The sequence below is a fragment of the Euwallacea similis genome, chromosome 23, assembly GCF_039881205.1.
Source record: "Euwallacea similis isolate ESF13 chromosome 23, ESF131.1, whole genome shotgun sequence".
Taxonomy (NCBI): Eukaryota; Metazoa; Arthropoda; class Insecta; order Coleoptera; family Curculionidae; genus Euwallacea; species Euwallacea similis.
This window is the reverse complement of record NC_089631.1, coordinates 3,084,684-3,101,461: the sequence shown is the minus strand read 5'-3', so window position 1 is coordinate 3,101,461 and position 16,778 is coordinate 3,084,684. Positions and strand designations below refer to the sequence as shown.

Genomic DNA, 16,778 nt, shown 5'->3' with positions numbered 1-16,778 from the left:
GGGATTGCCTTAACAGGGCCGTATTTTTAGTGTTATGCCCTCTATATAATACATTGACGTATGTACTTTTATCGCGCTACTTACTGTTTCCTGAATAGTAGATGCTCATACTTCAAATAGCTTTCTTTTATCCGATTCAGACTTGACAATGAATGAGATACTTACGTACCAATCGCAAACGGTAGTTAAATGTTTAAATTTCAATAAAAACATCATAAATTAATCAAAATCAGTGTATATACATTCCATACTTTTTTCTGCAGTATGTAAGTATCATTTTAACTTTGATATTTATTTGCACGGTCAATTTATTAATGTAATTATTTATTTAAAGCTGTTTAATTATTCATTTAATACATTATTTAGAATAAGATTTCAAAGCATATTATAGAAATGTTCATAGTTATTTGTTAAGTTGTAGACGCAAATTTATTATTCAAAATCTATCAACTTATGAGGTATATCATTTTCACTTTAAACTACTGTAAATTGGACCGCACATTTTCAGAAGACTGAAAGGTTTGGTTTGCCACTGAAATACTAGTACGTTTTTACTCGCATATGAATCACGACAAGAACTAACAAATTTTGTCACAATCGAAACCACTCCTACCCTCGCTACTAATAAATACATATCATGGAAAAACGATCGAAATCCCCATATAGGTTATTATATTACAGAAGAAATATGTACATACAGGACTAAATTGGTGGAGGATTAAAAAATAATTCATATAGAACACCCTTGATAGTCTGTTCAAAAAGGTCTATAGTCTATCGTCAAAATAAACACGATCAAAATAATGCCAGCATCAGCCGCCACGTGGCCGACTACTAATTCGTCTACACCTGCAACTGACGAATCGTTTTCCAAAATTGCAATTAGTTTCGTTTTTGTTGCTTTTATACGTATCTACACATGCGTATTATTAATTACTATGTATTGTTATTTTTGTTTCATTCATATTCTCATATATTTCCACTTTTAATTTATTAAATTACTTTAGGAATAAGCTTACATATCGTTTTTTATTTCATTTTAAGAGAGTCTAAGTGCGGTCCTGTTCGATAATTTTGCTGTACCTGTGTGCGTGCATTGATTTTTATTGAAAATAAATAGACTTTAGTTACTGACTGATGCGAACAAAGCATTAAGTCTTTGTCTAGCACCTCCTCTATAGTTATTTAATAAACTTGTGTATTAATGACGTCAATTAATAATCGATGCATTCTTACGCGTGAGCGAAGGCTTTAATAAAAGTTGAGACACACTCGAGTCAAAACTTCTATTTTTAAAAGATTCTAGGGGCGAACAACTACTTATATGTAACTGGATTTTTATTCCTGGAGAAACAACTATATGTAAAAAGTTGAACATTAATTTGTATACATTAAAGGAGCATGGCAATAACCAGATGACGGAAAAAAGCTTTATGTAGGGTGTTTCAAGTCTTGTGATTTTATTTTGAAGGGGTGACTAAGTGCTTTCTGGTACCTACCGCGCCAAAAATGAAAAGAAAATTGAACATGACATGGATTGTGGAATATACACAAAGTTTTCGATATATTTGAAAGATTTTATTAATAGACTGCATTTTCAATAATAGTGTCATATCGTTCAGGAACAATTTTTGTTTTCAATTTTATGATAAAAATTATTGTGTCATTCTATTCCAGCTACAATGGCCTGTTAATATCAAATTTTATTTAATTTTGCAAAAGCTAAATTTTATTGTACAGTTTCTTTTAAACACTTTATAAAAAGTAACTTTTTACTATGAAATTTTAAGGTTTTATTAATATACCTATAATAGCTTAAAATACACAGCGGGAGTCAGTAGAACCTGACCGTAATACTGAATTGTAATTTCTTATTGATATTTTAGTAATAATTCATGTATTTTCAATAATTCATTGCTCTACTTATTTATACACAACTACCTAGCTAGGTATCTTATATAAATAACGAACTTATAACACCTCGGTTGTTACAATATATTAGTATAGTGAAAAAGCTCTTTGATTTGATTGCTTTCTTATCTTTAGTATTATTATTATTGTATGTTTATTATAGTTCATAAATTATTGAATCAAACCCATATTTATCTGTTAAAATGGCAAAACTGGTGGTACGAAACAAACCAACAGATTAATTTTAAAAAATACTTGGTTTATTTAATGCTTAAACCTTAAAAAGAACGAATGTAACTTAGGTATATTCCAGAATTTTTAAATTTCTTCCTACGTTAACTACAATTGTTATTATCCTTCCTCGCTTAAATTTTTGAACTAGGTAGTGGAATAATAATTGACCAGAATACTTTTTATAGAGAATACCTACGTCAAATTTTAATATAAATAAGCGATAACAAAAAAATTAAAAGACATTAAAAATTTGAAATCAACAAAATTCTCAAGACATGTTGGTAATGGATAAGTATTGAAAAATTTCGTAATAACTGCATGACCATAATCCTAAAACCGTTAGAAAACAATCTTCCACTCACACACATCCTAGTAGAAGTTTTACTGACGCCCTCAAGCAAACCTAATATTCCCCGATTTCTACGGTATCCCCGTAAAATTGTTAATATCGGGTTGCATTAATTCGCCCTAAACTCTCAATGTCTTATTCAATTATCCACCACACACATCCGAAACCTGTCACCCGATTTTATTCCTCTCAAATCATTTTATCACATAACTTTACCTAGTCGCTCGAATCTGATGCATTGAAATTGCATCAAAATCATTGTCCAGTGAATACGGAAGCGCATTTTCAATCTTACGGACAGCCACATTCATCGACCACCATTTTAGGCAAGTCTCTTTTGATTATGGTGGATTCCGGCCCATAATAAATTAGAGACATGCTGGAGAACTTCAGGGGAGCGCAACATGGTGTCATGCCAGATAGATGTTGCGTTTTTCGAACCTCCTCAATGACGTGCGTGTGGTAGGATACGAACGTGTCCGGGGTTCGGTGATGACCACAGTCGCCTCTACAGTAATTGGCATAGTAGCTGTAAAATATATTGAATAAATGAGTTCTAGGGCACTCAACATTTTTTTATTTGAACATCCCTTAGATTTTTTTACAAAATGGTTACGGATTTTTAAATCTTACCCTTGTGGAGCTATAACCCAATCCTCCCATCCTAGAGCCTTAAAATTTACATAAAAACGTTGCTTGCAACATTGATTTCCTGAAAAAGAAAAATACTGTAAGATAGCTGCTGAATTCAATAGGAAACATCAATTTTTAACAACAATGAAACCCCTGCCTTTAATAATAACTGCTCGTCTTTAATGGGGAATGTATTTTAAGTGAATTTTTAGATGAACATTTAATTAAGGCATACTATAGTTTAAAAGGGGGCGATTCTTTGTTATGTTTTATGTAAAAATTTTCGCGTTTACATTTATAATTTTTGTGAAATCCGTGCCATCTAAAACGCGTAACGAATTACGAAGAAACTAAATTTAAAAATGTAGTGACGCTAATTAGAAAAACTAGTTTCGTTGTTTATTTGTTTTTCCACAAACAAAATCGAAGTACAAAAAAAAGCTCAGTGGACGAAACCAATGCAATTTCAATTGGTTATTCTGATTCATATTCTTATATTCAGAAACTTTTGAAGTTTCTATACATACAAATTTAGGTAGATGTAATATTAACTACCTACCTGAATTCCCCACCTACCTGAATCTCCTGAACAGTCTATTGCTCTCCGTTTTACTCTCTTCGCAGAATTTGGGTCAGTGTGGATCACTAAAAAAGGCCTATTACGGTTTATCACTTTTTCGTTGTCCTTATGATTAAATAAATGTATTCGCCAGTTTCCACAACAGCTACAGTCCACGAACAATTTTAATTTGTCTTTTAGAAGAAGAGGTTCACTAAGCCACGTACTGACCATTTGAGTAACGTCTATTTTTTGCCACCCGCTAGAGGAGGCGTTTAGAGATACTATTGCTACTGGATCGCCTGCTAATCGCTCAAATTGCTGAAAAGGCATAACAAACGTTAGAATACAATAAATACTTTTAATGGGTATTCTTTATATAATACTTGCCTTAGAACTAAGCGTAACTGACTCTGGTAACCTATTAGATATGACTTGAAAAATAAATATGTCTGTTATGCGACATTTACTTGAAGATCTTTTGATAAAATCCGATTTCAGCCATAAACTCGCTTGTTTGACTCTGAAATCTTGGCCTGGCTGGCTTCCTTCGTCTGCAATTAGGAATTCGAGGAGCCTATTTTGATTCACCCACGATCCTAAAACAATTATTAAGGTCATTGTTACATTTCTCCTCTTAACGTCACGAACATCATTATTCGATATCGTAAATGAAAGTTGACAGTGCCAGAAAAGTCGTCGCTACTTTAGTTTCGTATATACAAAGTGTTTTAAACAAACTCTGCGTGTTGGGCCTCTTCTATACTTCATTTATCTAATAAGGTATTGAGAAAGTAAAAAACGAATTCTGATAAGATTTTTTGCCGTAGAATTCAGTGGTGTAGTTCTTTATTACCAATGTTAGTTATTTTATGCCGAAAATATTGTATAATTTAGCCGCTCACTATATATTTTTTCAATAAATAGGTATTTTCGAAGCAAAAGGTCCAAAAAATCCATCAAAAAGTTATCAAGTTCAGGCACGGCTGCTATCGTGCCAGTTAAAATATAAGTTGGGAAAATTGAATAGAGCAACTCGCTTTAACTTAGAAACTTCAAACTTCGCAAACTGAAATGCTTTCAAGAAAAATCAAAATCTTTAATATCGTTCGGGAATTTATGGAGTCGAACTTATACAAATAAGTTAAGTTGGCTTGTGAGTAGAAATTTCCAGCCTAGGAATTTTGTAATATATGTATGTAGGATGGTCAATTATATGAGCAAGACTTCACTGAACGATGGGTAAAGTCATAATAATGGCAGTTTCTCATGTATTGAGTTATAAATACAAATCATTTCGGAAACTGAAAAATATTTTTAATCAATTTTTCACGGTCACTTTAGTTTTTATGTTTTTCCCCAAAACTTGCATTTAACTAAATAAAAATAAAAATTTGATAGATAATGTATAAAGAACTTTGTACCAGAATTACTTATTTCTATTCTATGGGGTCTACTCGCATTTTTTTATTTGTAAATTTCAGTTTATTACATATCTACCGGTTTCTATTTGCTACTTTGTCTCTGAAATCGTTTCTGAGATACAGTACATAGATTACTATGTGATGCTTCTGAGTCCACGTTGCACATTTTCCTACATCGAAAACTACTTAGCATCTATTAGAGCAAATCTCCATCTAAAATCGTTTGGGAGATTCATATTTTTCTGTTTTACTACGTGTATACATATGTACATGCGACCGTCCGACAAAATAAGGAATGTAAGAATTATGGGCTTGAAATTGCTAAGAAGGTGGTGATTTAATACGACACTCTCATTTTTAACATACATATAAGATAATTAATGAAGAAATGACAAATTCTTTTTGGCTATAATTCTGCCCTGTGCACAACGTTTGACTGCTTATATTCCAAGATTTAATCAAGATGCCGCAAAAGGACACGGCAGGGGGCGCTAGTAGGATTTTTTTATTGCAGCCTCAACATATTTGCTGTTTGATATTGTCGGTTTTTGCCCAAGTTTATATCGACTTGAGATGAATCGACCTGAAGAGAGCTAACAGGGTCGAAACAGGTCCTCGTGTTCGAATTAATTAATCGCAAAACTAGAGAATAAAGCATAAAGTCGTAATAGACCTTAATATTTTCACACTTGCATCTTAATGCATCAATTATTGTGTGGCTATTTTTAATAAACCTCAAAGACGATTATTTTAATAAATAAGCAATGAGGAATACATGACTGGTTAATATTTAGGACGATTAACGAATTCGTTGCCCTCGTCACTGTAAAATATTACTGTTACCTAATTTGGATCACGGTAGGGAGCGACACGGCACACATTGCCCAAAGTAAAATACGCTCTTGCCACCTGCATCATCATATGATCGGTATGACGTCATAGCAAAATCGCAGTCCGGGTTGTCACCTGAGTTCCACGTGGTCCGCACGTGAGGTCGATCTCCGTCGCCGACGCCGCGACGCCTCGATCGATGGCGCCGGCTCCAGCCCGACGCGGCGTCTAACGTCTGGGATTGGAAGGAAGACGCTACCACGTGGGTAAATACAGACGCAGCACGAGTGCCGTTGTCGATGATGTAACCCGCTACTTGACGGCCAATTTTCTCCCCAAAATACACTCTGCACTACTCTCCGGTCTCAACTTTATACTTTGTACAATTTCATTGGTATTCAATGTTGCATGTGGTTGAAGGAGAGATAGACACGAAATGACAGAAGAAAGCGGTATACCGAGGTCTCGATATTAGAGCAAAATATTTTAACAAAGTACTCTACGTCGCCAAAAACTTATTTAGCACTTCTTTTCTTTCGCTAGCCATATCGATTGATTTACCTATTACAAAATTCGTATTCAGAGAGGGGGGGAGGGGGGGGGGGGGGGGGGTGTTCTATTCTAACCCGGAGATTAATTAATAGTACATAACTGGACTACAAATTCCTTATGTAAAAATATTTTAAGATTTAACCGAATTTACTTAGAAATATCTAAAAGTTGATATACAATATACGATACGAAATTTAATATTCCACATGTATTCTCAAGCTTTCCAACCTAAATACATATGTAATAAATCGAAGGAATTTCCGGTCAATTATAAGAAAACCATATGCATTATTCGATACTTTTGCAAGTTATTTAAAATTTTCTTAATTAAACGAGGAATTTCAAAATAGCTCAACGTAAAAAAGTTTAAGTACCTAAAAAAACCCCAAAAAAAACAATGCTCTATAGATATTCAGGATCATTAATATTAAGACCTATGTTTTACTAGATCCAAATCAACGTGGCAACCGCGCTATTCGTCTAGACAGCTTTTTATGACGTTTGCTTTATCTAAATTTAAGTTTAGATGAGTGTTAAAACCTGGGTCTTATTTGACCCAAGTCAACGTGGCAACCGCGCTATCCGTCTTAGGGCGATATTTTTATTATGTTTTTGCTCATGTATCTAGCATCATATCTAAACACCGTTTTTTGGGAACTTAGCTGGCACCACATTTTACTCGTATTTATTGATATATTTTTAACACGTGAATCATTCGTTTTTACCTTACCTAACCATAGCAACAGTTAAGATGGTCATTTGATATTTTTGCACGAAATAATGTGCTAACTCAGAGTGGTTCGAACGTGATTATCCAATCCTTAACTATCTTGACGGCCCCTTTACGGAATAAGTTCACTTGGCCCTATGAGAAGGATCAGACATGTTACGTATGTACTTCTGGTCCCTTAATCCTAACCAATCATCGCAACATATGTACTATCGGCCATAAAAGTGGTCGACCAGTTTCAAATCAAAATCGCTTGCGGTACTGTGGGTCGGATACCTTTTTTTGTCACACTTGACTTAGATTACTTTTTGTTGGATCCTCCTTTTTGTGTATATACATCAATATTTTGCACACAAACATGTATTGCTGGCCCAATTCATTAAGACAATTTTATTTTTTGGTATTTTCTCAGTTCATCGTTCAGCTGCAATGCCTCCAAATCTAAGCGATAATATTAAAAACAATATAGTACTTTTGTATGAACAAGGGCGTAATATTTCCGAAATTAGTCGTGAGTTGAATATTACGGTACGTAATCACATTGTCTTTTTTCAATTAAGGTAACTTTATCACTGGCTTAAATTTGGGGACGTTTTTTTGTTTATATTGTTACTTCTGGCAAGAATTTCATCTCGAGTTGAGCGAAAAGTCTGTAAGATGTCAGCTGTGTTATACAGGGTGTTCCAAATTCGATGTGCTATTATTGCTATCTCTTAAACAGAAAGAGTTACAGGGTCGGTTAAATTGGAAGAAAAGTGCCAAATTTAATACTCTTCTAAGAACCGAAAACAATGTTGCCGAATGATTTTTAGTTTATGAGTTACTGTGAAAAAACTAAAATTAGGTCGAATTTAATTTTCTAAATGAATCGATAACTTAAGGTTTTTCATCAAAACGTTTGATACAAGAACTTCGTAGTTTTCTTATGTCTACAAACCAGTAAATTTCAAAATTTTAAATGTTCCTTAGCTTTTGAGATAATGAGACAACAACTTGAGTTTTCCAAATACGGACCTGTGCATATTTCGGCGATTTTTAAAAGTTCTTAATAACCCCTTTACAACGATGTATCACAAGATAGAATTTTTTAGTCTTAGTTTAAAAGAAGTAATTCTGCATTTTTCTCTCAATGAGATAGGCCGGTCTTGGAGTGCCAAGCAAAAAATGCAATTACTATGCCTCAAAAATGTTATGCAGGCAAATGAATTATCAATCAAGCTATACGATTATAGATTTTTGAGGCATGATAATTGCATTTTTTGCTTGGCACTCCAAGACCGGCCTATCTCATTGAGAGAAAAATGCAGAATTACTTCTTTTAAACTAAAACATAAAAAAATCTATCTTGTGATACATCGTTGTAAAGGGGTTATTAAGAACTTTTAAAAATCGCCGAAACATGCACAGGTCCGTATTTGGAAAACTCAAGTTGTTGTCTATCTCAAAAGCTAAGGAACATTTAAAATTTTCAAATTTACTGGTTTGTAGACATAAGAAAACTACGAAGTTCTTGTTTCAAACGTTTTGATGAAAAACCTTTAGTTATCGATTCATTTAGAAAATTAAATTCAACCTAATTTTAGTTTTTTCACAGTAACTCATAAACTAAAAATCATTCGGCAACATTGTTTTCGGTTCTTAGAAGAGTATTAAATTTGGCACTTTTCTTCCAATTTAACCGACCCTGTAACTCTTCCCGTTTAAAAGATAGCATCGATATATATAATAGCACATCGAATTTGGAACATACTGTATAGAAAGAATTGCTGTTCAAAAACTCAAATTTCAGAGGTTTTTAAAATTTTTTGTGCCCGTGCAGTTTTGATCTCGTTTCAGAGGGAGACCGTTCGTCGCTGGATCACCCGTCATGGAGTCGAGGGTCACATGGACCAGCGACTCAGGCTTGGTAGATCCCCCAAGTTATCGGACGACCAGCGGCAGGAACTAGTCGCCGATTTTCGGGAATGTGGTTTCCGACGAACATCCCAGTACGCTGTACGTTGGGATGTAAGTATGGAGACCATCCGAAGGACTCTTCATAAAGAGGGCCTTCATAATCGGCGACCAGCAATGAAACTTGCTCTGACAGAGTAACATAAACAGACCCACTTAGCATTTATCCAAGAGTATTTAAATTTCAATTGACCAAATGCTATTTTTGCTGACGAAAAAACTTTTTTATCTAGCGAAAACGGCAGGCTACATTTATGGAGACCTCATAATACTCGGTATGATGAACGCTATATTGTATCAAACAGAAGGTACGGCCAAATACGGGTTAACTTCTATGGGTGGATGTCTGCTGATGGTCCCGGTAAACTGGCAAGTTTTGAAACAAAGGCGAATTCTATTAAGTACGTTCGGATTCTCGACGAAGTTATGCTTCCTTCTGTTCGTACTTTGCATCCTGTGGCAGAAATGCCTGTCATCAATTATGTTGATGACAACTGTAGGATACATCGCGTAAATATCGTGAGGGACTGGTATCATGAGCATCCAGACATTAATAGTCTTCCTTGGCTTGCATATTCACCAGACCTAAACCCCATAGAAAATTTATGGGGCCTAATGGTTCAAAGGTGGCACAATAATAATAAACGTACTACCGAAGATTTGATGGCACATTGCAACTGGAATCTGAAATGCGGTTAGAGGTTCACCCTCGTGCCAAAACTTTGTGGGTTCAATGGGCCGGAGGCTACAAGACGTCATCGACGCCAATGGGGGAGTAATCCGCTATTAGAATTGTTTATTTTTAATTTTGTCATTTATTTATATAAATTTTAAATTTATTTTCTCTCGATCGTACTGTATTTCCGAAAAAAATGTGTCTTGAAAATTTTCCTTTTAACGTACACATTACAAAAAACGCCGTTTATGTCATCTTTTGTCTAAAGAACTTTTGTGACATAGAAATCACTGGATTGTTAAGTGAGAGGTAGGAAACAGTCGGACTAGTTAATTCCTAATACCCAACAAAATATTATTGTTAATAAAAGTCTTGAAGTTTAGTAAGTTGTTCTACAGTGTTTTGTAAATTGTTGGTCTTGTTTATAATTGAATTTAACATGTATTTTTTTAGTTTTCATCTTAAACAATTATATAGCCATATCAACTTTTGCAATTTACAAACTTCAATGTTAATATAGTGATGTTTTCATACAATTACTAACCGAATTGATTTATTTGAAATTAGCAACCTGAAAATATCCTTGCAAACTTGATATTAGATGTAAAATTCTAAATTTATTCACTCGACACAACGTTTTTGTTGTGGATCATTTTTTGTGAATTGATAAGGCACCTTCGCTCGGAATACGCGTCAAGCGATTTTGAACCTTAGTGTGGTCAACCACTTTTGTGGCCGATAGTACATATATATTTGGTGGTCCTTTCAACCGGATCACTATCACATTAATTACTATCGAGCCACGCTAATTGCAATTATTATTATTAAGTTCCCCTTCAAGTTTCCAATGTAAAAGTCCTTTGCTGTCCGAGTCAAAGAACGCGGGTCCTTGATGATTTATCGAACGTTACGCCCGCTTTTGATTGCGATGTACCCCATCGACGATGTTCGGATGACTCGACCACTTCGTCCTGCACTCTGAGTGCATTTCCCTGATTTTCTGCATTTCCTCATTCCCTTCTAAAATTTATCTTATGGCGTATGATTTATTGAAGGGCAAAATTCCTTAATCCGTTAAGTTTTATAGGAAAAGGAAGATACATTATTCCTGCGCTCCTGTTTTCTTTTTATCAGGCTATAAAGGGTGTATCAAAAAATGTAGTCTGTCTATACATAGCGGGCTTCTACGTCTAAAAATAAGAAAAGAAATTATATAAACATGGGCCTGAAAGTGCATTATTATTCAGAAATAATTTTTCATAACTACGGTGGTGTGCAGGTAACGGTACTACACAGAAATTTTCAACTCAATTTTTCTCGAAAGCAGTGCATCTCAAAGCTTTGAAATAAGAGTATGTTTGACGTAAAAAACGTCAAAAAGTTATCTTCCGTAACAAAAAATGTGAAAAAGCATTAGTGGAAAAATTTAGGAGTAAAAATTCAGAGCGCCCCTCCCTCAACTCCCCCTCTGAACATGATAGAAAATTGTGACTAATTGCTTAAACTAGGTTCTAATACTAGCAAATATCATACCAAAATTGAAAACTCTGTCGAAAGTAATTCCAATGATATTAAACAAAAACCACTTTTTAGTCCCCGTCTTCAAATAGGCTGTATTTCCGTTAGGAAGCATTTCCGGACCCATGTTGATATAATTTTGTTTATTTTTAGACGTAGAAGCCCGCTATGTATAGCCAGTATACATTTTTTGATACACCCTGTATATGTGTGTACATACTTTATGAACTGCTCACAAAAATGATCCAAACAAAACTGTTTTTTGTTATTTTTAATAGCACATATTTCAGAAACGACAATACTGATTTTCATAAACTAAAAAAAGATTCTGAAAATACGTTTTTTCTGAAATCGTTGATAAATACTGATCTTAAAACAGATACATTCAGGGTAAAAAAATGCCAAACAAAATTATAAACTTTCAAGTTATTTTCTTTGGTAACTGCCCTTGTTTTAGAACTTTGAGAGGCTTTGGTCGCTATGTATCTGGAAATAGGTTTGGCAGATTTTTTAAACAATTAAAAAAGTTTATATTTTATTTTTATAAAAGCTGTGATCTTTTATTTAATTACCCTGTATCTAAAAAAAACTTTATTCTAACGAAGTGAATTGTATCGGAAACTTTCTTATTATTTAAAAAATCCACCAAACATGTCCCGAAATATCGACTAAAGGCACTGAATGCCCTTATAACGACAATTCTGAAACGATCCTCCACCAAATGTAGTGGGTTGATAATGAATAATTTTACATCACATTTTTCATTAGAATGGATGACATTGGGACTTTTTTCTCAAGATGAGCATTGACCAATAATTCTAAAAGAAACAGACTTTCACAGTATATTTTGTTCATGAAAAACGAATAAGACGTTTCCGAAATACCAGCTCTCAAAAATAATGAAAAAATTGCCATTTCTGCTATTTTGGTAAACAGTTTAGCAAACGTTATTACTTATAATATTAATGAACACAAATTAAAAGGGAAAGTCCTGGACAAATACGATTATTCGATTTAAATGTCCAAATTCATTACATTAATATTTTGTTATGCAAATCGCATAAGTAAAATATAATGATTATTATTTGACCTATTTTAACAATATGTACTACATTATCGACGTGTGAAACGAGTCTTATCGATTGAACTAGAAAACCTTAGCTGACTTATTCATACTGATGAATGTTTCAGTTATTTGCTTTATAACGCGAATATGGTTCTTGTCTTTAGTTTAAAGTCCAACTACTACCGGGAATTGTCAATATTTTTACATTGCAAACGCGATCGATACCGAGCTGTAAACGAAAACAATCCATCACCATCTCAGATTGTGAAGCCACAAAATTAAAATATGAAGGGAACAGAAACTTCAAACTACATATACGAAATTTGTTTAACCGAACATATCTGGTACAAAAAACAGGTCAATTATTATTAGCCAGTAATCATTAGCCCTCTCTATATCAACCCTCAACAATGTATCTTACTTGCTTACTTTCTTTACTTTATATACATACGTTACCTTGTTCAGCGAAAGAAATTATTTCGCTGGTTTTCCCATAAAAATCATCCACATCCACCGTTTCCAAGTTACTGCTACCTCCCCAATAATGGTATTCCTCGTACATTCTGGAAAACTCCTCCTTTTGTGTTCGGCTCAAAGTGGCCATCACCAATTCTTTAGGAAGACTATGAGTTACGTTTGGTTTCGCCTTTAGGCCTAATTTTTGTAGAATCTGCTGTTTGATAGCATCTAACCGTAATTCGTCGGACTCTACCGAGTCCCTATCTCTGTTGTGCTTAAACAGACAATTCGGACAGCTTAGTACTGTCGTTTTAGAATTATCCTCTACAATTGAATCTTTTTCTAATTGACTAGGTTTCATGTGCTGATGGCGGAGCCTCTCTCCGTTGGTTAAGCTGCAGGATATTGTGACAATTGCTGTGCTGCAGAGCAAGTAAAGACAAGAAACCGTGACCGTCCAACTAAGGATTCTCCTGTTGTAGTAGTTTCTAAAAACAGCCATTGGGATGGAGAGGTGACGTATTCAAATTAAAATTAAATTTTCTAATTAATTGTGGAATAATGAGTAATATTATCTAAACCATTGCCTAACTATCGGATTGATGGGGCATGATCCCAATGGGTTTACCGCATGTGGTGATCAGTAAAAAACTTCGTGTGACCTATTTGATGGTGGAAACACAGTACAACCCGTTGCGTAACTTTGAAAACCATTTTGCGCACTTTCTAGAAAAAAATTTCGTCACTGTAAAAATTCACTACAAGCGCCTGAAACGTTCGCGTAATGTCATTCTGAACCATATAGGTACTATTTTCATTACTTCCATTCACATAATCAGAATAGTATGTGTCGGTTAAGAATATCTAAAGGATAACTAAAATTGCGATGTTCGAATGTCTTCCCGGGGTAGCCCGTGGACACGACGCGCGTTTACTGTATTCGGCGATTGAATAACAACTGAATATCGCTCGAGCATGGCACTCTTGCGTTTCCAAGTTTTGAAGCCGACGTGCACTTTTAGGGATGTTGAGTCCCAGCCCTTCTCCATTTCGAGTTACTCTAATGATTAAACCCTAACAAGATGATACTTTTATTATGTTCGAAGTATAGTAAACTAAATTTACACAATGGTGATGCTAAATGTAAGCAAATATTTAAGCGTGTAAACGACATTCATAACTGAAGAAAGTATGATAGCCACAATAGCAACGTATGGCAATAAATTTAAGAATATTTAGTTTTTAAAAGTTGACTGACTTTGAAAACTAAAATGATATTTTATGCACTGGTTCGGATAAAGAAATCGGTACTTGAATTTCAGAACGCCCAAATTTTAATTTTACTGCAAGCGTTATAAAATATGGAAAAGTTACTGGAATATAGTGAAAAATTGTAGAGAACGGTCTCTGTGAGAATATATCTAAAAATATTCTCAGTAAAGCAGAATTTCCTGTGAATATTTCCTTGAGACATGGAAAAAATATAGATATCCCATACACAGAAAATTCCAAATAGATTCACACCAATATGCGTTCATCCTCTCTAAAGCAGAAAAAAACACCCATACATTCATGGCTTTTTCATCTTATATTACTGTAAAATTAATCGATAATTTTCAATATGTTGCTATACAGTGCGAGCAACAATGATTGAAGTGTCCGGTTCATCGAAAATAATGGACCTATCGTTGAAAAATTATCAAAACTTTTTTCATCCATTGTCAAACAATAGTCATTAATCATATGTGTACAGATCGTTTTTTACTCATATTTGATTGGATGTCTAAAACATTTCTGAAACAATTTTATGGAGATAGAGTCATTAGTAAAAATGTATGGCCTTCTCCGAATTTGATGCCTCTGAACTATTTTTTGTTTGATCACTTAAAGAATACTGTGTACAAAAATAATTTACATACTTTAGAGGAATTACGAGAAACCATTAGTGAAGCAGTTAATCTCCAGCAGAATTGCCAGCATTTCCAGTATTTATTATAAATTATAATTATAATTTACGGTTGTAAACAATGAAATACCAACTTAATCCAGACTTATTTGAATAACTTAAATTTGTATATAATTTACAAAAGCATTAAAGAAAAATTTATTTCCTTATAATTTTTTTTTTTTTAATGAAAATATACAAATTTTTTCCAGAAGGTCGAAAATATAGGAAGTACGCCCCTGGAGCTCAGCTGATTGAACATTTTACTTCTTGAACTTGAGAATTAGTGGAAAAAAGTATTGAAGCTGAATTTCAGTACAGAACGGCACACTGCAATCATTATTACTCGCACTCAATTACATGCAAATGAGAATATTCTCCCTTCGTATCACTATGCAAGTGAAAGCCATAGTTAATTTCTAATCGTTTTACAATTGATTATTTATTGTTTAACTTCCTAATGTTTGGTAGATACCAATAAAAAATTTTGAAAATCATTATAACGTTAAAACACATATAGTTAAAAGCTCTATTAATATTTCCATATTCTTTTGTGCTCTATGAAAATTGGTACACTGATACTACTTTTTGTATTCGTTAAAATTTACTGACATACATCGGAAATGTCTAGGGATATTTTATAAGTTTTAAGAAATAATTAATTAATAATTCTGAAAATGATTACTTTTAATACATTAATAAAATATATTTATTTATTTATTACTTAAAACAATAAAACTTAGATTTATTAGTGTCCCAAAGAAATGAAGGGTGAAACAAAAGATAGGTTTCTTTCATATAAAAATAATTCAAACAGTATTCGTTTGAAACATTGTAAAAAAACTTAAGAAATTAAAATTAATACCTTGGCTGTGTCCCTCTGGTTATTACTACTACCGGCACCTTCTGGGCATACTTAAAATTAGAGTATTCAATATATTCCTTCCTTATCACTTATTTGGAATTTACCATGATACATATCAACAATAAAATATGTTAATACTGTGGCTTGTAAAAATTTGTTTATAAAAAATTGTTGTTTTGGTTTTAAATTATTTTATCTTATATTGCGAGCCACAATTTATTATTTTTATCTTTAAGAAAATACGTTAAAATAATATCTTTGAACATTTGTGATGTATATATTTACACTTTGACTGCCATATCAGTTGTTCTTAATTAACGAGGATATGTCTATGGGTGAGCTTACCATTGTACTAAATTAAGTACCCTTACGCCGCGCACATTCTTTGTTGGTAGATAGTAATACTTGGGTTTCGGGCTGCTCAGTGTTTCTTTAGTGCTAAGAATACAACGACTGATACTGCAATAAATGAAAGAAAAATGTTTTTGTAACAGACCTACCTGAAATGCAAAAAAAATTAAGATATTTACAAAAGTGACTATACGATCTTTATTTCTGCATCATCATCAGATTTTTCAGACTTACAAATAAACAGTCAGTTTTATATGTTAATGTTATCTCAGTATCACTTCTTGTTTGGCTGAACCAACTTTCATACCATTAAGCCTTACTGGTCAAAGACAAATTTTAAGCTCTATCCAGCAAAGGCTATAATTTATCTAGGACAAGCAAAACTTTTACTGTTTAGAATACTTATAACATTTTTACATCACTAACTATAGCTACAACATTAGTGTTTATAAAAAACAACTATTGAAATAATTTTTTTATCTGGATTTATTAGACTATTAATGAGCTATGGACTTATTTAAATTAAATGTTTTTGCAATATTAGTTTCCTTCTAACCACTTGTGAATAAATAAATAACATGTTCTTTTATTTCAACAAACAAATGTTTTTCTCTAAGCATTTCGATCAGCACAAATTCATAATTGAAACAAATATAAGTTATATATATCTTATAGTTTAACAAGTCGCTCTACTTTTTTCCATCCCAGAAAAGTATCATCAG

At 33.3% G+C, this 16,778-nt stretch overlaps 1 protein-coding gene across 1 annotated transcript; it reads right to left on the bottom strand.

Annotated features, from left to right (window-relative positions):
- Positions 1-1,563: 1,563 nt before the first annotated feature.
- On the bottom strand, positions 1,564-13,834 carry Actbeta (Activin-beta). Its single transcript, XM_066401633.1, has 5 exons — positions 12,893-13,834; positions 4,077-4,285; positions 3,704-4,007; positions 3,128-3,206; positions 1,564-3,023 (listed from the first exon to the last, which is right to left on the bottom strand). Exons 1-5 carry the CDS (start codon positions 13,395-13,397, stop codon positions 2,786-2,788), a joined length of 1,335 nt encoding a protein of 444 aa, XP_066257730.1. The 5' UTR covers positions 13,398-13,834; the 3' UTR covers positions 1,564-2,785.
- Positions 13,835-16,778: the final 2,944 nt, after the last annotated feature.

Excerpts from the sequence above, each read along its gene's own strand:
- Actbeta (XM_066401633.1), bottom strand. The coding sequence starts at position 13,397 with ATGGCTGTTTTTAGAAACTACTACAACAGGAGAATCCTTAGTTGGACG. Across the intron at positions 4,008-4,076 it reads CAGTTACGCTTAGTTCTAAG|CAATTTGAGCGATTAGCAGG; the intron begins GCAAGTATTATA and ends ATGCCTTTTCAG. Across the intron at positions 3,207-3,703 it reads AGACTGTTCAGGAGATTCAG|GAAATCAATGTTGCAAGCAA; the intron begins GTAGGTGGGGAA and ends TTTCTTTTTCAG.